Source organism: Eumetopias jubatus, unplaced genomic scaffold, assembly GCF_037043125.1.
Source record: "Eumetopias jubatus isolate StellerSeaLion01/CBP00866 unplaced genomic scaffold, mEumJub1_p1.0 scaffold_1, whole genome shotgun sequence".
Classification (NCBI taxonomy): domain Eukaryota; kingdom Metazoa; phylum Chordata; class Mammalia; order Carnivora; family Otariidae; genus Eumetopias; species Eumetopias jubatus.
Window position 1 is genome coordinate 130,026,448 of NW_028274807.1, and position 23,094 is coordinate 130,049,541.

The 23,094-nt window shown below is 36.0% G+C and overlaps 1 protein-coding gene across 7 annotated transcripts in view; it reads right to left on the reverse strand.

Moving 5' to 3' along the window:
- Window positions 1-23,094, reverse strand: part of ANKRD28 (ankyrin repeat domain 28) — a 193,984-nt gene that overhangs the window by 64,015 nt on the left and 106,875 nt on the right. For 5 of the 7 annotated variants that reach the window (XM_028099161.2, XM_088026242.1, XM_028099160.2 and 2 more), the window contains exons 3-4: window positions 17,933-18,011; window positions 44-114 (exon numbers count right to left, since the gene is read on the reverse strand). In XM_028099161.2, coding sequence (XP_027954962.1) covers window positions 44-114; window positions 17,933-18,011 — 150 coding nt within the window. The remainder of the gene's footprint in view (window positions 1-43; window positions 115-17,932; window positions 18,012-23,094) is intronic. The other 2 variants (XM_088026240.1, XM_088026238.1) reach the window with 1 other exon arrangement.

Consider the following 23,094-nt stretch of genomic DNA (forward strand, 5'->3'; position numbering starts at 1 on the left):
AATGCTTTTATATACAATATATTTACTAAAAGAAATTTCATACCTCACTACAAGATGCAACTGCTCTGTGTAAAGGTGTCAACCATTTGCTGTCTTTGGCATTAACTCTAGCTCCTGCAACAAGAAGAAAAAAATAAATTGAAATATTTTGCATAAAATATTTTAAATAAATCTCCTGAATTAGTTATATATAGTCCAAATTGGATAATTAACAATTGAAAAAGTAGTACTTTATTTTTTATACTTTCTGCTCATAAGTTACTACTAAGTTACAAAACAAAACTATCCAATAAGGTATTAGCTCTTTTTATTAAAAATAAAAGAAACATCATTTTATATGTAGGCTAGAAAAGCACCTTTATACAGAGCATATTACAGTAAAAATAAGGCCCCATTTTAGAATGTGTCTTGAAAAACTCAAATAAATAAGAATATTCCTATGTAAAATGCAGACCATTACAAAGTCTTCATTACATTTCTTTATTAATGAATGCATTGTGTTATAAAGCAATATAATACCAAAATATTTCTCCAATGAGGATTAAAAGTGCACTAGTACTATAAAGTTATTGTGTAAAATGGATACAGTGGCTATAGACTTAGGAAAAAAATTGAGAAAGAAAGAAATGAACAAACCCATATGTCTTTCTGGGTTATACCTAAAGGTTTAAAGAATTTTTAAAAAATCAACTACATACAGTTATTTAAAAATCATTGAGTCAATGGACAAAATTTATCCTTAACGAATATAAATGCATTTAGTAAGACAAAATGTATTAAATTTGGGGGGGTAGCATCTATTGCCTACATAAAATCCACTGATTTGGTACCTAAACCCCAAACAGAAGCAGCAACCAAACTGTAGGGTTAGTGTATATCGAAGCAGAGAGAAACAGCACTGGCTCTTAAAAGTACAGAGAAACTGGTGAAGAGTCTTACACTATAAGCAACCCTAGATTTATATCCAGGATCACAACTACCTGGTGCGAAAGGGCTTTAGATATCTAGTCCAACCTCCTCATTTTCTAGATGATGAAACACAGGCACAGAGAATAGCTTAACATTGAAGTCCAGTATGGTAGAAGCAAGGCTAGAATTCAGATGTCCTAATGTTTGCATTCCATGTTTTGAGTGGAGGTTCCAGGGAATAATCAAGTGCAGTGACTCTGAGTCACAGCTCTAACAACTACTAGCTATGGGTTCCTAACTAGTTGTGTGATCCCTCTGAACAAAAGTTTCTTCATCTATAGAGCAGATCTCCTAATGCCCTGTTACAAAGGTTAACGTAATAAACATACAACACAGATATGTTAGAAGTAGATTTAAAAGTCCTGAACCTGAGAGAAAAATGATATGAAATGCAGGTGTATAAAATCATTCACAAATGTAGCAGTTGAAATTCTGAGAGTAACTGAACTCCTGAGCAGTGACAGTGAGGACACTGGAAGAATTAACCAATATGAGAGCTTTCATGATTGCTCAATTAGGCTTTGGGAGAAAGAAATAGCAGAAAGAGAAAGAAAGCAAGCAGAATAAAGAAATAGCTAGAGAGAGTGGTATATTTATGTAATAAACGTGAACAACTACCTGCTAGGCTCTTCGGAGACCAAGATGGTTAAAACATAGACTGTGAGACCACAATGAAGTCAGCATTTGTTCTGGGTAAAAGGTAGAATGTGGATACTGCAAATATTTGAAATGCATATAGGTTAGAAGGTTGGGAGTCCTCAGAAATGATAAAGGGACAATATCAAAGCTAGGCTCTGGCTGTTTCATTCTCCCATTTCTTTGCTTGGAACTTCAAAGGTTCTCCATAATCCTTGCACCTCTTTCTACAATGTTTATGTGCATAGTAGAAGGGCAAATCCTGGCATTAAGGCCTGAAAGGTAGTGATTCACTCAGAAATAGTACTTTGGATAGACAAAGGTAGAAAAGAATGAGGTCTGATAATAGGTCTTCAGCAAATGGGAAGGGTTATTAAGTGTGATTCCAGGTGTTAATTAACAAGAAAATGGAATGTGGCTGTCACAAAAATTGAGAAGAATCTCTATGAGCTCCTAAAGATCTGAGGGGGAAAAAAGTGAAAAAAGCAGTGAGAACTGGATGAGTAATGTTCTTTAATTTTATGTAGAAAATGGAAGAGGTAAGTATAAGTATCTTTATTCATATTTGCATTATATGCATAAGGAAACCCTGAAAGAACACTAAGACATTAATAACGGTTGCCTATGCATTTGTGTAGGTGGTGAGGTACAATGAGAATTGGGTAATAGGGGACTGGGATAGAAAGGCAATTTCACTGTATACCACATACCTTTAAATATACCTATTTTAAATAAAATTGAAATACTACTTATTAAAAAAAAAGAAAGGAATGTATTTAAGAAGGAATAAAAGGAGTGGCCATAAAAAAATTCCAAGAATCTGGCTTCAAGTGCAAAGAGAAATGGAAAGTGACTAGGTAGACAGTAAAGATAGCTTTGTCTTTCTTATGAACATAGATTATCAGATACATGGTTAAAGAAAGAAACTCTAATTTTGATGCCCATTTGGCAGCCTAAAGTAAAAGACCCTGCTGGTTTCATTCTTCCATTTTAAGTTGTGATAATTAATTAATTAGTCTCTTCACTTTTAATAACAAATTTTAATAACAAATTGAAAGTTAATTTATCAAAAAACATGAGTGACTACAACAAAGAATCCACTAATGGTTTACTGAGGATACAAAATACTACTAGTTGGTACTCATGTAACAGATGATGTGATTTAAAAAAAATGGCTTATCCTTTTTAGAATTGAAAGATACTTATCCCCGGGAAGATCAGCACCATAGGATTCTAGACATCTGATCATAATCTTTCCAGAAGGCACTCATCTTATCTTTTGTTAAATCACACAGCACTAATCAAATGTTTTAATTCCTTGTAAACTAACGGTCAAGTATACAAGAAATAGTTGATCTATTTCTAAGGACACCAACAGAACAAATATCTCCCCTGCCCCCATCCATTAATTAGTATACACTTTACATATTAACAAATATGGCATAGCAATGTACAAGAGTGACAGCTGGCTATAAAATGAAAAATGGCATAAGAGCAACAAACATGGTGGCACACTTCAGATGTCCAGGCTCCCAGAGCTCATCTCATGTGAATTCTGAAGATAACCAGATTTTTGTTCTAGACAGCTCCAAAATTATCTGTATATTCATAAACACAAGCTACAAAGTCATTCCAGTAATGAAAAAGGTATTTCCAGAGTAAAGTTTACCAGTCTAACAGCTGAAAACCAGCAACAAAGGCTAACAATGATGATGGAGAAAGGGAAAAAATCATACCGACTTAAAACATAAAAGTCTTGGAACAGAGAAAATCAAATGTTAATAGCTCTGATGGAAACATCACATACTTTGTACATGGCAGAGTATAATATCTGTAGTTTATAAGGATGATCTTAAGTCACCAAGAAAAGATTAATTTCTTTACTGTTTCCTAATCATTAAAAATGAAGAAAATGTAAGATAGCAGCCCCATCCCAATTATTGAAGTTAGGTTACTGGGAGACCCTCAGGTAAAGAGGAAGCACTGCTGAGAAACTGAAGACAATTAAGATAGCAATTTAAGGATGATATACTGATAACTACTACAAACCAATACTTTCAGAAAACCTCTCAAGTGCTAGGAGCACATCTCATTAAATCCAAGATAGCTATGCCCAATTGTGTATCAAATACTTTCTTTACTAGTCTCCCCCCCACAAATCCATGTATAAGGGAAATCCATGAGCTCTCCCTTAAGATGCTAAGTAAGCAGCCAGCACGTATGCCACTTCAAATATCTGAATTTAGATTCATCTTCCAGAGTAGAGATGTAATTAAGATTTCTGAAATGTTGAAAGCAAAAAGAAAAAAAAAAAAAAGCAAAAAACAACTGTAGGGTAACCCAAATAGGTTGTATCCATTTGATATCACCATTAGATTATATAGAAAAATTCAGATAACCAGCTTCCTCTCACCCAGTCTTTTCATTTAATAATTCATACATATAAAAATGTACTGACAGTTTTTGAAAGAAAAAAAATTAAGGTAAGATTTCCAGAATTAGGTCAATGTCTAGCTCATCTGAAGATCAACAAGAAAATAATTTAAAAAAATAAAAAATCTGGGGCACATGGGTGGCACAGTCAGTTAAGCATCTGACTCTTGGTTTCAGCTCAGGTAGTAATCTCAGGGTTGTGAGATCAAGCCCTGTGTCCAGCTCCATGCTCAGTGCAGAGTCTGCTTAAAACTCTAAAATAAATAAATAATCTGATTTACTTACATTAGTCTATTCTGGGCTCTAGAAAACCATGCAGCTGAAGAGAAGTCTGGACTTGTGAGGAGACAGGCAGTAGTGGAAGGAGCCCAGGAGCAGCACCTATGATCTAATAATGGCTCTGTAATAGCATGCTGTGTGAGCTGAGGCTGTTCCCCAGAGCCTAGACCTTCATGTTGTCAATCAATCTCTGCCTCCTGTGCCTTGTGTGTGTATATGGGGAAGTGGGGGCAGAGAGCGAGGGAGGATGGGCCCCAGGTTGAAATAACACAGGGAGCTCCTGTTTCTGCAAAATGGGTTTCAGGAGTCAGAAACTCAAATCAGGAGCATCTCATTTAACTCTAGGTCTCAACTCATCTGTTTTCTCCTTAATCTAATTAATCAACAAGATCTGCCAATTCTTTGAGTTTTGAAACTAAGTTATCAGTAAAACAAGGTTGTGCCAAGTGATCTGTATGATCCATTTCCTATTAGAACATTCTATCCTATTTTGAAATAGGTACCCAGAATAAATTATTTCATACTTATTAAATACCTTGCCCTACCTTACCATTAAGTAGATAAGGTAGCATCTTTTATAATCTATACCAGGGTGTCTTCAATTACAGTCCACAGACTGCCAGCCATCTATTTTGTAAATAAAGTTTTGGCGCAATACAGCTACACCTATTCACTGAAAGTGTTAACTATGTAGCTTTCACATTATAGAGTTGTAGAATTAAGTACTTGCCAGGTGTCTGTCTGGCTCTTTACATAAAATGTCTTTTGACCTCTGATCTAGGCTAAGGACTTGATAGTAGATACTATTAAAGTTATTTCTATTTCCACAGGTGTTTATAATAATTATAAGCAGTCCCCCTAATAATTTTCTAAAACTTCTCCTTGCAGAGAATAGTTCTCTTCTCTACTCCTAAGCCTCCGAGGAGACGGTCCATGTCCAGTGAACTGAGCTAGGAGCCAAATACTTTCATTACTCTTCTCAAACTGGAAATAATGCTTTCCTTTGGCTGCCTACCAAAAGTAATGGCAAAAGCTTCAGATTCTGTTTTCAGGCTGGGAGTGGAATAAGCAAAAAGCAACTACATTTCCACTTTTCCACCTGCAATGCGGGGGGGGGGGGGGGGGGGGGAGGGGCGGGCGGGTGTGTGGACAGCTGCTGCTGCATTGTATCATTTAGGATGGTGTTATGGACACCAGATACTGTGGGTTGAACTGTCTCCCCAACACCCTTCCCAAATTCATATGCTGCAGTCCTAACCTTAGCACCTCAGAAAGCGATCTTATTTGGAAATAGGGTCTTTACAGAGGTAGGTAATTAAGTTAAAATGAGGTAATTAAGGTCGGCCCTAATCCAGTATGACTGATATCCTTACAAGCAGAAGACATTTAGACACGGACAAGTACAGATGAAAGACACAAAAAGAAGGTGATCATCCACAAGCCAAGGAGAGAGGCCTAGAACAGTTCCTTCCCTCACAGCCCTGAGAAGGAGTTGATGCTGCAACACCTTGATCTCCACACTTCTAACCTCTAGAATTGTGAAAAAATAAATTTCTGTTGTTTAAATCACTCAACTTGTGGTACTTTGTTATGGTTGTCCTAGCAAACTAATATACCAGCACTGAAGGTTTTCAAGGGTCACATACTTTAGGTTTAATTCCTAATACATAACATTCGTATTTCCTTTTTAAGGGCTATTATTTTCTAAAACAGACTGATAAATGAGTTTTTGACTAATGCCTTACACAACACAGTCATTTAACCACTTAACCACATAAAGGAAACAGTCTGAGGTACTGCTAAACCTATGGTTTTAAATACAAACATTAAATGAATAGCTCCCATAAAAGTATCTATACTCATGTAGCCAGAAAATTCAGTCCTTAAAACAGAAGTTCTTCAATAAAAGTAATTGTCTACCCAAATTTGCTGGGGGGGGGGGGTGCTGGCGGCAGGGTGGGAGGGGAGCATAGAGGGGAGCAAGAGACTATAGCAGAGTAACTTTTGGCCAGTTATTAAATCTCTACATGCCTTAGTTTCCCTATCCATAATAACACTTTCACAGAGTTAAGAGTGAAAAAGTAAATTTAGCATAGTATTTGAGATACAGTAAACACAATTTCCTTTTATTATTTTACCCCAATCAATAATTGTGAATTACACTAGATTCTAGTGTGACTATAGACTCTATGGAAGGATTCACTTGTTTGATTACATATAATATGTCACAAATGATACCTCTCATCCAAAAGTCCTGGAGCTGCATCATGTGTAAACATATCATTTTCAATGAATTTAGTCCTGGACTGCAGGTTAAAGAGAGTAGTTTTACTCTTAAAAAGAAAAAAACCTCACAAAAATATAAAAGAGAATGTGGAGAAATACCATCCTCAATACAACAAAACAGCTGTAACTGCAAACCAAACTATGAAAATTTTTAACAAATACAGTGAAATCTATACCAAAACAAGGAAGGATACCCAATCAAGTGAAGCTTCTTCAGATTCTGGGAAGGTTACTGAGTCCTTCTAAAAGAATGTTTTTGTGTGCATGTATATCTGTCCCTTTTTCTCTGCTGTGTCCCAGAATCCCTTTCTAACAATATCTTAGATGATCTAGAGCTGTTGATCCATAGAACTCTAACTTTATAATAAAGAAGAACAAAGTGGGGTAGTGCTAAAGGAAGAACCAACCATGAATCTTTACTATTTTTGACCCAGCTGGAGATGGAGGGAAAGGGCCAAATACCAGCAGATCATTACCTAAGACTCTGTGATCTAAGGAGCTGCCAAGTGCCCCAACTACACATAGTACACCAAGAACTAAAAGAAACTATTCTCCTAGACTGAGAGAAAACCCATTTAGTTTGAGAACTACTGGAACAGACAAACCTAACTAATGCTCACTTTTTGCCCCTCCCTACTCTATTCATTACCAAATAACTATTCTGGAGAGAAGCAAATTCTTTAAAGATATGTTAAGGATCCAGCACAGGACAAAAGGAAAAATATATGGGAGCAGAGTAAACTGAGTAAAATACAGCTAACAGGTATATCTGAAAGAAATTATCCCAGGAAAGGAGAGGATGAATTTGCAAACTACTCTCTATACACAAATTCAGAGAGAGTAAGCGCTGAGGAGAGATCTCAAAGAGTTTGAAGATAGAGGCAAGACAATGCCAAGAGACGAGGGCTGGCAGAGATCAGGAAAGTAAAAAAGGAAAATAAAACGATTACAGATAAAAGCCTAGAAATAACAAAAAGCAGAGTAAACACAATTTAAAACACAGCTAAGACTCTGAACCACAACCAGAGTGAATCTTTAAAAACCCAAGTCAGACCATGTCACGCCACTCAAAACTCGCCTTTGGTTTTACATGTCACTTTAAGGACCAAAACAAGTCTTTGCCAAAGCCTACAAGGCCACACATGATCTGGAACCTTGCCACCTCCTCTATTTCATCTCTTACTGTCCTTTTCACTTGCCTCCAAACATGCTACCACTTCATGGTGTTTGTTCTTATTCTCTCAGTTTCCTCCAAATACCTGCCTGGTGTGCAAAGCTTGCTTCCTCACATCCTTCGGTTATCTGCTCAAATGTACTCTTTTCTGATGATCTAATATAGAACAGCAACTGATCCCCACCCAACATATATTCCTTTAATCTTCCCATAGCAATTATCACCTCAAGACAAGCTATGTATATTAACTTGTTACTATCTCCCCCACCAAAACATAAACTCCACGAAGGCTGGGACTTCCATCTATTTTATTCATTGCTTCACCCACAGCACCTAGAATAGTGCCTGATACAGACATGCTCATTAAATATTTGATAAATGAATGAAGGACAGGCATAAGGCAATAACCAAAACTAAATGGAAGAGACAAAACTACAATTCAGAGAAAAGCTCACAGAAAAACATATGGTAGAAAAATTTACTGACAGAAAAACATGGAAATAAAATATTCAAAGGTTTAATGTAAAATATACATGGTTGCTGGAGTGGTCGGGGGTGGGAGGGATGGGGTGGCTGGGTGATGGACATTGGGGAAGATATGTGCTACGGTGAGCACTGTGAATTGTGTAAGACTGTTAAATCACAGATCTGTACTTCTGAAACAAATAACGCAACATATTTTAAGAAAAAAGAAAAAGAAGAAGATAGCAGGAGAGGAAGAATGAAGGGGAGTAAGTCAGAGGGGGAGACGAACCAGGAGAGATGATGGACTCTGAAAAACAAACTGAGGTTTCTGGAGGGGAGGAGGGTGGGGGGATGGGTTAGCCTGGTGATGGGTATTGAGGAGGGCACATTCTGCATGGAGCACTGGGTGTTATGAACAAACAATGAATCATGGAACAGTACACCAAAACAAATTATGTAATATATGGTGATTGACATAACAATAAAAAAGGGGAAAAATATACATGATATAAAAATCTAAATTTCAGAACTAAAAATGCACGCTCACATTATGTCCCAGCAAAAATAATCAATAGATTTAGCCTAAGTTAGTACTGAATTTTAGGGATAAAGAATTGAATCCTGCAGGCATCCAGGCAGAAAAGAAGTGACCATGGTAGTGGAGGGTGGTATGGGGGGGGTGGGGAACAGAAATGGTAAGGAGAGAAGAGCCTAATCCAAGACTCCCACTCAATGCTAGAAGACATTGGAGTAACATCTATAAAGTTGAGAGGGAAGAGTGTGAATCAAGAATTTTTTAACTAGCCAATCTACCCTTCAGTTAAATAAAAAGGCAACAATCTCAAACAAATAAGAATATGACATCCATGAGCTCTTACTAAATATTAAAACAAAACCCAACCCTCCAAAAACTTGATAATGATGTCTATTCAACCAAGAGATAAACAAAAATAAAAAACTTGGGGCTAGAGAAGCTATGAATAAGGACTGGGGTGCGTGTGAAAACAGTGGGATTTCTGATTACAAAATAGAATGTAAAGTCGTAATTTTTAAGAATGAAAACACAAGGGGCGCCTAGGTGGCTCAGTTGTTGAGCATCTGCCTTCGGCTTGGGTCGTGGTCCTGGGGTCCTGGGATCGAGCCCTGCATTGGGCTCCCTGCTCTGCGGGAAGTCTGCTTCTCCCTCGCCCACTCCCCCAGCTTGTGTTCCCTCTCTCGCTGTCTCTCTGTCAAATAAATAAAAAAAATCTTAAAAAAAAAAAAATGAAAACACAAGACTGGAACAAATTAGAGAACATGGTTTCCTAATTTCTCATAATAGGAAGTCAGAAAACAATCAAAACCTGAAACATGAACATGGAAGGACATGACTCTATAGACTGATGTCAACCTTTTTATCTTCTTCGTTTTCTATTTTAGAGAAATATTGCAGCAACAGATAACCTTGCCATAGATACCAAAGTAGTTTTTATAATACAAAATTACAGTATTTATTGTGTTTTTATTGAAGCATATCATGATTTTGGTATAATGCAAGTGCTCAATGGAGATTACTTCATATTGCTTAATTTTCTTAAGATGACACCAGTTATGGTTAACCTAATCACTATTATAAAATGTCACTAATAATTAATATGAAAGGCAGGAGCAATCTACCCTGAAGTTTCTACACTACCCATTTTTGCTGCTAGCAAGAACAAATTAGCCTAATTTTGTTGCCTACTTTCCTCTCCATGTAATTTCATTCTCTTCTCGATCTAGAGACTCGATTAGGTCAAAAACCTAGATTAAATTCTAATTTCTAACTAAACTTATTAAAAATTCATTCAATATAAGGTTGGTGGTAGAGGCAGAATTTGAAATAAGTGTCTAACCTGGGCCTTAGCAACCATAGCATTCACACCAAATTTAAGTAGAACCCTCGAAGCACCACTACTCAAACTTAAAGTCTACTTTTATAAAGTTGAAGTACACTGTTTGAAGACTACTGTTCTGAGTGATATTCTTTTTTTCACAGTTTTACTGAGATATACTTGACGTAACCCTGTATTAGTTTAAAATGTACATGATTTGATACATATATGTTGTGAAAAATTGTAAGTTTAGTTAATATCCATCACATCACATAGTTAAAAATTTTGCTGTGTGAAAAGAACTTTGATGATCTACTCTCCTAGTAACTTTCAAATATACAATATTGTTTACTATAGCTACCATGCTGCACATTAAATCCCCAGAACTTACTTATCTTATAAACTAGAATTCCGTTACCTTTTGACTGCCCTTACACATCTCCCCCACTCCTGGCAACCACGAAGCTCTTCTGTTTTTAGGAGTTCAGTTTTTTCAGATTCCCTTACTTACTTTTCAGATTCACTTACATTCAGATGTAAATGCATTACTTATCTTTCTCTAACTTATTTCATTTAGCATAATGTTTTCAAGGTCCATTCATGGACCTTGCTGGAAGACTGACAAGGTATCTTTTTGATGGCTGAATAATATTCCATATTATATATATACACAAATAACAACTTCTTTATCCATTCATTAACAGACACTTAGGTTGTTTCCATGTCTTGGCTATTGTGAATAATGCTACCACTAATATGGGAGTGCAGATATCTCTGAGATAGTGATTTCATTTCCTTTGGATACATACTCAGAATTGGAATTGCTGGATCCCATGGTAGTTCCATTTTTAATTTTCTGAGGAACTTTTTCCATGGCAGCTGTACCAATTTACATTCTTACCAAGAGTACACAAGGGTTCCCTTTTTTTTCACATCCTTGCCAATACTTTTTAACTCTTGTATTTTTCATAAAAACCATTCTACCAAGTGTGAGGTGATATCTCATTGTGATTTTGCTTTGCATTTCCCTGATGAATAGTGATGTTAAGCACCTTCATACACCTGTTGGCCATATGTATGTCTCCTTTGGAAATATGTCTCTTCAGTTCCTCTGCCCAAGTTTTAATTAGATTGATTGTTTTGTTACCTATTTGTGAGAGTTTTCTATATTTTGGATATCAACCCCTTATCAGATATATGATTTGCAAATATTTTCTCCCATTCTGTAGGTTGCCTTTTCATTTTGTTGGTTTCTTTTGCTGTACTGAAGAAGTCTTTTAGTTCAATGCCGTCCTGCTTGTTATTTCTGCTTCTGGTGTCAAATGCAAAAAAAATCACTGTCAAGACTGATATCAAGGAGCTTATCCCCTATGTTTTCTTCTAGGAATTTTATGGTTTCAGGTCTTACATTCAAGTCTTTAATCCATTCTGAGTTGATTTTTGTGTATGGTGTAAGATAGTGATCTGGTGTCACTTTTTGCATGTGACTGTTCAATGTTCCCAACACCAATGACTGAAGAGACTGTCCTTAACCCATTGCATATTTTTGGCTTTGTCACAAATTATCATATATACATAGGTTTATTTCTGGGCTCTCTTTTTGTTCCACTGATATATGTGTCTGTTTTTATGCCAATACCATGCTGGTGTGATTACTATAGCTTTGTGAATAGTTTGAAATCAGAAAATGTGATGTTTCTAGCCTTGTTCTTTTTCAAGATTGTTTGGACTATTTGGGGTCTTTGTGGTTCTATACAGATTTCAGTACTGTTTTTTACTACTTCTGTTAAAATGCCATTGGAATTTTCATAAGGACTGCACTGAAACTGTAGATTGCTTTGGGTAGTACAGACATTTAACAATATTAATTCTTCCAATCCATGAGCATGGAATATCTTCCCATTTATTTTTATCTTCTTCAATTTCTTTCATTATGTCTTATTAGTTTTCAGTGTACCGATTTTTACTTGCTTGACTAAATTTGTTCCTAGCTATTTTAATTCTTTTTGATGTAACTGTAAATGGGACTGTTTTCTTAATTTCTCTTTCTGATAGTGCATTATCAATGTATAGAAAGAAATGCAACACATTTAAGTATATCGATTCTGTATCCTGAAACTTTACTCAGTTTATTAGTTCTAGCAGTTTTTTGGCGAAGTCTACAGTTTTCTATATATAATATGTTATCTATGAATAGAGACAGTTTCACTTTTCAATTTGGATTGCCTTTAATTTCTTTTTCTTGCCTAACTGCTCTGGCTGGGACTTCTAGGGCTATGCTGAGTAAAAGTAATGAGAATGGTATCTACATCTTGCTCCTGATTTTAGCGAAAAAGTTTTCAGCTCTTCACCAATTGCGTATGTTGATAGCTGTGGGCTTGTCATATATGGCTTTATTATACTGAGGTATGTTCCCTCTATGAGCACTTTGTTGAGTGTTTTTCTCATGAATGGATGCTGAATTTGTCAAATGTTTTTTCTGCATCTACTGAGATCATATAATTTTTATCCTTCATTTTGTTAATTGGTGCATCTCACTGATTTGCAGATGTTGAACCATTCTTGCATCCCTACAGTAAATCCCACTTGAAAATGGTGTATGATCCTTTTAATGTACTGCTGAATTTGGTTTGCTAATATTGGTTGAGGATTTCTGCATCTATGTTCATCAGGAATATTGGCCTATAATTTTCATTTCTTATAGTATCCTTGTCTGGTTTTGTTATCAGGGCGATACTTGCCACATAAAAAAAGAAGTTTGGAAGTGTTCCATCCTCTTCTTTAAAATTTGGTAGAATTCACCAGTGAAGCCATCTGTCCTGACTTGTCTTTGTTGGGAGGTTTTTGATTACAGACTCTATCTCCTTACTAGTAATTGGTCTGTTCAGATTTCTTATTTCTTCATGATGCAATTTTGGTAGATTTTATGTTTCTATAAATTTAACCATTTTTGCTTGGTTGTCCCATTTGTTGGTATATAACTATTCATTATCTCTTATGAGCCTTTGTATTTCTGTGGTATTGGCTGGAATGTCTCCTGATCTTATTTAACTTTTTTCTTGATAAGTCTAGTTAAAGGTTTGTCTGTTTATTTTTTTTAAAAATGAGCTCTTAGTTTCACTGATTTTTCTTTTGTTTTTAAAATTTCACTTATTTTGGGGTGCCTGGGTGGCTCAGTCATTAAGCGTCTGCCTTCGGCTCAGGTCATGATCTCAGGGTCCTGGGATCAAGCCCCACATCAGGATCCCTGCTCAGTGGGGAGCCTGCTTCTCCATCTCCCACTCCCCCTGCTTGTGTTCCCTCTCTCGCTGTATCTCTCTGTCAAATAAATAAATAAAATCTTTAGAAAAATAAAATAAAATTTCACTTATTTCTACTCTGACCTTTGTTATTTTCTTCTTTCTAGTAACTTTGGGCTTTTCTTTTTCTTGTTCCTTGAGGTGAAAAGCCAGGTTGAGTTCTTTCTTTTTTCTATTAATGCAGGCATTTATTGCTATGAACTTCTCTCTCAGAATTGCTTTTGCCATATCCCATTAGTTTTAGGTATGTTGTATTTTCATTTGTCAAGATATTTTTTGCTCTTTTATTTTTTGACCCACTGGTTGTTCAGTAATATTTAACCCCCATATATTTGTGAATTTTCAACTTTACTCCTTTAATTTCTAGTTTCAGATCACTGTGGTTGAAAAGATGCTGAATGGGATTTCAATCTTAATTATGAAAAACTGTTTTGTGGCCTAACATGATCCTGGAGAATCTTCCATGTATGCTTGAGAAGAATGTATATTCTGCTGCTTTTGGATAGAATGTTTGTAAACATCTGCTAAATCCACCTGCTCTAATGTGTACTTTAAGCCCAATGTGTTCTTATTTATTTACTATCTGGATAATCTTTGTTGTTGAAAATTCTTTGAATATAATTAGTTATTAGCTTGTTATTCTGGAAATCTATTTGTAATACTTAGAATTCAGTAGCTAGCTTATACTTGTTGATTGCTAAGTTATCTACTGTATCTTCCATAAAACTATTCTAATCAACTTTCAAAGAGTTAATGGGAATTTTAAATTGATATAACATGAATGAATAATTATTTTAAAAATTGTTAATTTTATACAAATCAGCACAAACCTTCAAATACATAAAATTATAGCAAATGTTAAAACCCATCAAACTAGAATTCCTTCTGACTCAGGTTTCAGTCTTCAACTATGTAAAGTGGCATTTTTATAAAGGTCGTGACAGTCATCCTATACAGCAACTAACTTTAAAAGTTAGGAACACATTTCTGATTACTCCCTATCTTCTGACTTGTTAGAGCTCTGTTTACAAATTATATGAGCCTTCACTCATTATTTGCTGAGCTACTGGGGGCTGTGTTCAGTAAGACACTTATGTAACTATCTATAGTTTTAAAGACTTTTTTTTTAATTCTAGAATTTGCTGAGTAAGAATATTCTGTAGAGTCTATTTTGTTTCATTGTCTCTCTAGATTGTGGAAATAAACTCTTGTCTGTATTTCCTCCATTGTTAAATAACTCCTTCCAGTTTATCATTTCAGAATGTGACTGGATTTCACAATGAGGAGGGTAGAATTTTTAGGAGACTATATCTAAAAATCACTAAAAAAAGGTTATTCCTGACATCGGGAATTTACTTATTTGCAGGACCAAATAAAGTTGAGGAAAGAAAGAAGGGTTGTTTAAAAAAAAAAAAATAGCCAGATTTTGAGTATCTCTGATGTACCAGGTACTTTTCTAGGTATCTTAACTACATCATATTTGCTTCAAAACTATAAAATTAATATTTTTCCCACTTTTCAGAAAAGGATGTTAAGGCTGAGAGATTAGATAACTTCCCAAAGATCACAGAGGTGCTAAGAGGTGGGACCAAGATTCGCACCTAAACACTATCTGCAGTGCCTCTCATGACAACACAGAGCCTGGTTTATTTTTCATTTGTAAGTGGAAAACGGAGGTTCTGGTTTAGTAGAAACTTAGACTTGGATTTCATTCCAGATCCAATTAAGTTTTTATTTTATTTTTCCTAGAGCCTAGGTGGTAGTCTGAAGAAGAACGAAGTCTATGGAAGAGCTTGAGTTGCATCCATAGAAAACAGATCATTTGTCTTCTTTCCTTTTTCAATTACCTGAACTCCTACACTCCACATTCCTACTGCATTTCCACCTCTCCCATTCTCACTTCAACTAAAGACTTGAGAAACTGAGACCAAAATGTAAAGTCTAAACTTATATTGCTGGGCGTCTGGGTGGCTCAGTCTAGTTAAGCAACTGACTCTTGATTTAGGCTCAGGTCATGATCTCAAGGTCATGAGATGGAGCCACTACCCCCCCTCCCCCACCCATAGGGCTCGGTGCTGGGTGAGGAGCCTGATTAAGATTCTCTTTCTCCCTCTGCCCCTCCCCCTGCCTGCCTTGGGAGTTTACATTCTAGTAAGGAGAGAATGATAGGAAGTGACTAAGTAAAATTTTAAAAAAAGGATATCAGATAACAATAAGTACTAGGAAAAAAGAGAACACAGGAAAGGGAAAGGATGGTGGTGGTGGAGGCAGTGATCAGGGACAACTTCACCCCAGAGGTAACATTTGAGCAAGGACATAAAAAAGGTGAGTAAAAGAACAAGTCATGTGGCTACCTGAGAAAAGAGAGTGTGAGGATAAAGAAAAAGCGGTTCAAATACCCAGAGATGGTAAGCCAGTGGCATCAGAGTGGAATATGCAAAAGGGAGAGGAGTAGAAATTGAAGTCAAATGAAATTTGGATCAAGGAAATAATACAGTTTGAGACCAATGTAAAATGTAATTTTATTCTGAAAACTATAAATTTGTGACTTTTTCCATCCTCATAAACTGATAAAATACAATACTAAAATTAGTTTTCAAAGACAAGCTGATATAGCATTTATACATATATGGTGGTTAATTTTATACATTATTTCTCTTTCAATTATTTAAAAGAAATTAAGCACTCTCTCAAATGCTTATTTCAAAGCTGATATCTGATATTGTCACATTCGTAAGGCTCATCTGACTATCATACTTACAAAGACTAGGAAGTCAACCTTCTGTAAATAGCTAAAAATCCTTGATATAAACATTCACTTTCAAAGCCAGGAATTAAGTCAAACGGAGCACCTGAAAAGTTTCTCCTAGGTTAAAAATTAAAAATGGGAAAAAGAAGCCTCCACTTTAAGTCATAAAATCTTTATATTAAAGGGGAAGTAAATGAACAGAATTCTGTGTTTAAAATAAAAAACGTGGCAGTAGAGTTCTTATCCAAAGTCCAAGACATTAGACTAACTAGAATGTACCGTTTCTAGCATAGCTATGTCTTAAAAGAAAAAAGAAACTGTTTCTTAGACAATGTTTGTAAAGAAAATTCCACATATAAACCTATACCCCATCAATTCACATTATTATAGTAGAAGCCTCAATTAAGAGGAAATATGATTTCCTCTAGTAAATTTAAGCTGGTAACTAGTGAGCTAGCATCCACAGAGGAACAGATATCTTCAAGGAAGTGCATCTACGATGAAGTTACTCATCAAGAAAGTAATATAAGAATATCAGCTGGGGACCACTGAGTAATATATATGTTGTATCCCTGAAACTAATACTTCAATAAAAAAATATTAGCTGGGTCAATATTTAGCTATATTTAATTCTATATGATCATGCAATTTGTTATAAAACCCAGATTTTAAAATTTTCATAAATTTATGGAACGGCAAAATTCTATTTAGTTTTTTTTTTTTTTTTTTTTGAGAGAGAGAAACAAGAGCACAAGCAGAGGGAGTGGGAGAGAGAGAGAGAATCTCAAGCAGGCCCAATGCCCAGCACGGAGCCTGACGCAAGGCTTGATCTCATGACTCTGAGATCATGACCTGAGCCTAAATCAAGAGTAAGATGCTTAACTGACTGAGCCAACCAGGTACCCCTCTATTTAGGCTACTGAATGAGATCTCATTCACAAATTCTCTCAGTGCTCCTACTCCCAAATATTAAATGAATGATGCTATTTCTTTAATTACATTGTCTATCTACAATCTGGTAACACAAGCACAATTTAAACATGTGAATCTTTTTCCAATAAATATTATTTACAATAATTTGGCTACAACAAAAATACTTCTAAGCTGTTTGACTGCAGGCAGTCTGACCACAATAGGAGCTATTCCATAAGAAACAGTTCTACCATTACTTCATATTGCGAAGTCTTAAACAGTTTAGGAGAAATTAAAAGATAAAGTACAGGTTCCTAAAATGAATTTAACAGGCCCTCAAAAAGATTTAGATAAAAGCTATTTAAAGACAGACACCTTGCTGGCATCACTTTCAAAATATATCACAATCATACCATTTCTCACTACCTCCACTACTGCACTTGGTCTGAGCCACATCACCTTCCCCTAGTAGAACTGCAATTGTCTCCTAGTTACTCTGTGGTTAATTAGGCCTCCTACGAATATTCTCTATAATGCCTGAGCCTATATATCATTCATCTCACCCATTATCCTGACCTACTTTCTCATTTTTCTATAGCACTTAATCATCTTCTAACATGCTGTAACATTTACTTGTATTTACAGCCTATTTTTCCTTATTGGAGTATCCACCCCCTAAGGGCAGTCATCTTTGTTTTGCTCTCCGACATACTCTAAGCACTAGAACAGTACTTGGCACATGATGTAAGATCAGCTGTAGAATGAACAAGTTTCAACTCTGAGACAAATATAAAGAAATAGTCAACCAGGTTTGATAAATATTAATTATGACAAAAATATGCATGATGTGCTCTTATTAACCAGAGCTTTACCATACCAGATAAAATAAGCAGTTCAATGATTTCTGCATCTCCAAGATAGGCAGCAGCATGCAGTGGAGTTCTCTTTTCATTGTCCTGTAAAAAGAGGAAAGGTGGAACATAAGTTTTAATATAAAATTAATTTCAGTATACTTTAAATGAAGAAAAACCATTAACTACCAACTTACTAGTTCCATAGGCTTAGTCTAAGTTAGCAACCCATTAACAGAATATTTCCCTGCTAGGAGAAGGAAGGCCTAAAAAAATATTTTGGCCTTAAAGGAACAGCTTTACTAACTATAGCAAAAATAAAATCTAAGGTGACAGAGAAAATAACTTCTTAGGCTTTCTTTGAATAAAGATGCCTATGCTGCTGATATACATAGTAAAATTTCCTTTACTTCATCCTATTTTTCCCAATATACTTCCACAGTTTTACACAGTTTGGAATTATTGACCTAACTAAATAAAACAAACCTTAACAAAAGGTTTGCCTATCAAAATGTTTCCACAGGTACCCTCAAATTTTTCTCTGGGGATTTGAAGTTATCCCTTAAAACAATCTTAAGGATTTCTTAAAATTCCTGCCAATTTTGTTTGTGGCTTTAAAATATATTCCTATCTTTGTAAATATAAAAAATACACAGTTCTCCATTTTGCACAGTGAAGGAAACCATCAACAAAACAAAAAGGCAATCTACTAAATGGGAAGAGATACTTGCAAATGATATATCCCGTAAGTGGTTAATATCCAAAATATATCAAGAATCTATATGACTTAAGACCAAAAAAACCCCCAAACAATCCAATTAAAAAATGGGCAGAGGACCTGAATAGACATTTTTCCAAAGAAGACTATAGTCAACGACACATGAAACTAACTAGCATCACTCATCATCAGGGAAATGCAAATTAAAACCATAATGAGATATCATTTTATACCTGTCAGAATGGCTAAATCAAAAAAGACAAGAAATAACAAGAGTTGGCAAGGATATGGAGAAAAAGAACCCTCGTGCACTGTTGGTGGGAATGCAAATTGGTGCAGCCACTGTGCAAAATAGTAGGAAGGTTCCTCAAAAAATTAAAAATAGAATTACCATATGATCCAGGAATTCCACTACAGGATATTTACCCAAAGAAAACAAAAACACTAATTTAAAGGGATACACATGCACCCCTATGTTTACTGTAGCATTGTATACAATAGCTAAGCTATGAAAGCAGCCCAAATGTCCATCCACAGATAACTGGATAAAGAAGATGTGGTGTACATACACAATGGACTATTATTTAGCCATAAAAAAGAACAAAATCTTGCCATTTGCAACAACACAGATGGACCTAAAGAGTACTTAAGTGAAATTAGTCATTCAGAGAAAGACAAATATCATACGAATTTATGTGGAATTTATGAAACAAAACAAATGAACAAAGAAAAAAAGAGACAGACAGACAAACAAAAAAACCCACTAAAATACAGAGAACAAACTGGTGGTTGCCTGAGGGGAGATGGGTTGAGGGAATGGGTAAAACAGATAAAGAGGATTCAGAGTACACTTATCTTGATGAGCAAGGAGAAATGTATAAAACTGTTCAATCATTACATTGTACACCTGAAACTAATATAATAATGTATTTAACTATACTTCAATTTTTTTTAAAAGATTTTATTTATTTATTTGACAGACAGAGACATAGCGAGAGAGGGAACACAAGCAGGGGGAGTGGGAGAGGGAGAGGCAGGCTTCCCGCGGAGCAGGGAGCCCGATGCGGGGCTCGATCCCAGGACCCTGGGATCACAACCCGAGCCGAAGGCAGATGCTTAACCAACTTGAGCCACCCAGGCACCCCAATTTAAAAAAATGCATACTCTTCCAAATCTTCAAGAAAAGAAGATACATCTAATGCAAGGCTTCATGTACCTCACCCCCTCAAACACCAATGATCTCCAGTTTGAGAAGCAAGATCTTGAGGTAGAGTCACATTCAGGGATTTTTAATTCATATTTGCACCTCATCTAAAGTTACAAGAATGTTGTTTCTTTTTCTTTTTTAAAGATTTTATTTATTTGAGAGAGAGAGATAATGAGAGAGAGAGAGAGAGCAAAAGCCAGGGAAGAGGGAGAAGTAGTCTCCCCGCTGACCAGGGGGCCTGACATGGGGCTCAATCCCGGGCCCTGGGATCATGATCTGAGCCAAATGAACCACCCTGGCACCCAAAGAGTGCTGTTTCTGAGAAAGCTATTTATTTACACTTATTTTGAAATTTACACCCAATTTTTTGGATAGAGGATTTGTGATAGATTGTTAATTGTTTTCCATTATTTATTGTCCCCCTTTGTCCATAGGAATAGAGTTGTAGCTGGTAATTTACCCATGCAGTGAGAGAATATACTCCTAAATCTGCCTTTAAGTTTTGCTACTTAGTGTGGACCAGTGTGGTATGTGAGTTGGAAGTAAGGACACAACTTTCAGGTCATCCTCAACTTAAAAGACAGCCACCTTACTCTGGATTAATACTTTTGCACTTCCCACAGGCTGGAAGGCAGATGTGAAACTGAGCCAGCTTTGACTCTACAGAGGTAGGCCAATATCCTAGAAGACTGTCACGATCTTGAATGATCTTATAGAACAGAGTTGCTCCACAAACCTGGACCACTAACTCCTATACTACTAAGAGAAATAAACTTCTCATTTTTAAAAAAATTGGTTAGAGAGAGAGAGCGCACACACAAAGCAGAGGGAGAGCTGGGCAGAGGGAGAAGCAGGCTCCCCGGTGAGCAAGGAGCCTGAGGTGGGACTTGATCCCAGGACCATGACCTGAGTGGAAGGCAGATGCTTAACCAACTGAGCCACCCAGGCGTCCCTAAATTTCTCATTTAAACAGGTATTGTATTTTGGGGTCTTTTACCATATTAGAATATTATAGCTTTCAAGATTTAAGAAAATGAAGAAGTTTATTTCACATCATAATAATTTTCTAGTTTGGCAATACCCCAATTACTCTAAGAAAGAATAGACAACTGAAAATAAATTAGGAAAAAAAGCTGCTAGTCAAAAGAGGGGTTATAGGCAATCCAAAAAAGGTTTAACAGCATATAAAGGTATTATAAAGATGTGTGTAGCACAATTATCACTGGCTCTACACTGGCTTCTTTATATAATTTTAATATATTTGTGATATTGTTTTTGTCTTTATAACAGCAACAGGTACTTCAGTCAAAGGAGGTTGGGATAGTGACTATTAATGTTATTTAGTAAGCTAAGAGCTCTTGTCTCTCTAACCACAATTAATTTCCACAAGAGCATGTTTTTTTATTCCAATATATACCCCAGCAAACAGAATGCTTTGCACAAAAATCACTGAAACTATTCAGTTTAAAGTGAAAAAGCTAACACAGAACCACCAAAATCTCAGGCTTTATTCAAAGCTGAGTCCTGATTTAGTCATTTTAATAAAAGGATCCTTGGTTTAAGGCTTTTCAATGTTAATCATTAAGACAGCAAACTTCCCTAGAGTGTTTAAACATGATCAGACTTACTCAATTGAGAAACATATCTATTACAAAGGATAAACCACACACACACACAGTGCACACACAAAGTGAGTCATTTTATGTGTGAGAGATGTCTGGAACTCTATGACTCAATGCCTTGAATACTATTCATGTATTTTATGACTCATGAGCATAGTTTTCCTCTCTACAAATCAAACTGAAGGGAAAAAGGAACACTTTAATTTTAAAAGAAATATATTTACCTATCATATTTTACTTTACTACAATTAAATACTGAAAATTACACAGTACTTATTTAAGGTCTCTTTAGCAAAATTTATTAATATAAAAAAATGACTATCCCCTTGTACATACTAATTCTATTTCAAGGAATCTTTTTAAGATAAAGATATTCTAATGTATATGCAAACAAAATAATTAAGTATATTTACTGATTATTGTAGGAAGGAAAATGATGGAAACAACTTAAATGCCTGCCAGAGGGGAATGGTTAAAATGAAACAAGAAGTTCTTTAAAGCGCCTGGGTGGCTCAGTCCTTAAGCGTCTGCCTTCGGCTCAGGTCATGAACCCGGGGTCCTGGGATTGGGCCCCCATCCGGCTCCCTGCTCTGCAGGAAGCCTGCTTCTTCCTCTCCCTCTCCCCTGGCTTGTGTTCCCTCTCTCGCTGTGTCTCTCTGTCAAATAAATAAATAAAACCTAAAAAAAAAAGAAACAAGAAGTTCTTAACCAACCCTCATTTAACCAACTCATATGATTAATCAATATTCTGTCTCCTGAGTAAAACTAAAGGTGATTTGGCACACCATGTATTTGGACTATCAGGCTACCACTAGTAAACCCTTGAACTTTTTTTTTAAATTTTTTATTGTTATGTTAATCACCATATATTACATAATTTGTTTTGGTGTACTGTTCCATGATTCATTGTTTATTCATAACACCCAGTGCTCCATGCAGAATGTGCCCTCCTCAATACCCATCACCAGGCTAACCCTGGTTAGCCTCCCCTCCAGAAACCTCAGTTTGTTTTTCAGAGTCCATCATCTCTCCTGGTTCGTCTCCCCCTCTGACTTACTCCCCTTCATTCTTCCTCTCCTGCTATCTTCTTTTTTCTTTTTTCTTAAAATATGTTGCGTTATTTGTTTCAGAAGTACAGATCTGTGATTCAACAGTCTTACACAATTCACAGCGCTCACGGTAGCACATATCTTCCCCAATGTCCATCACCCAGCCACCCCATCCCTCCCACCCCCGACCACTCCAGCAACCCTCAGTTTGTTCCTGAGATTAAGAATTCCTCATATCAAACCCTTGAACTTTTGTTCCCACCACTGCGTGTCTATTTATCAAGGGTAGGGTATGTTTGTTACCACAACAGTTTGTGCAAATTGTACCTGCAATTATAACTATGTGATTTATTTCAATATTATTTAAACTGATAAAATAGGAATGAAAAAAGCAAATTGTTTTTATGATCACTAGGTTGAATACCACATGAAGACTCAATAAAGGTAAGCTACCAAAATAAGGGCTATTGAATTGGGTGTGGCTGAGAACTGAATCACTAAGGCAAACAGTAAACAAATGGAGATGTTTGATTCTTCAATGTCTAAATTCTCCCATCACTTAAAGAAACCCCAAATCGATTACAGATAATGC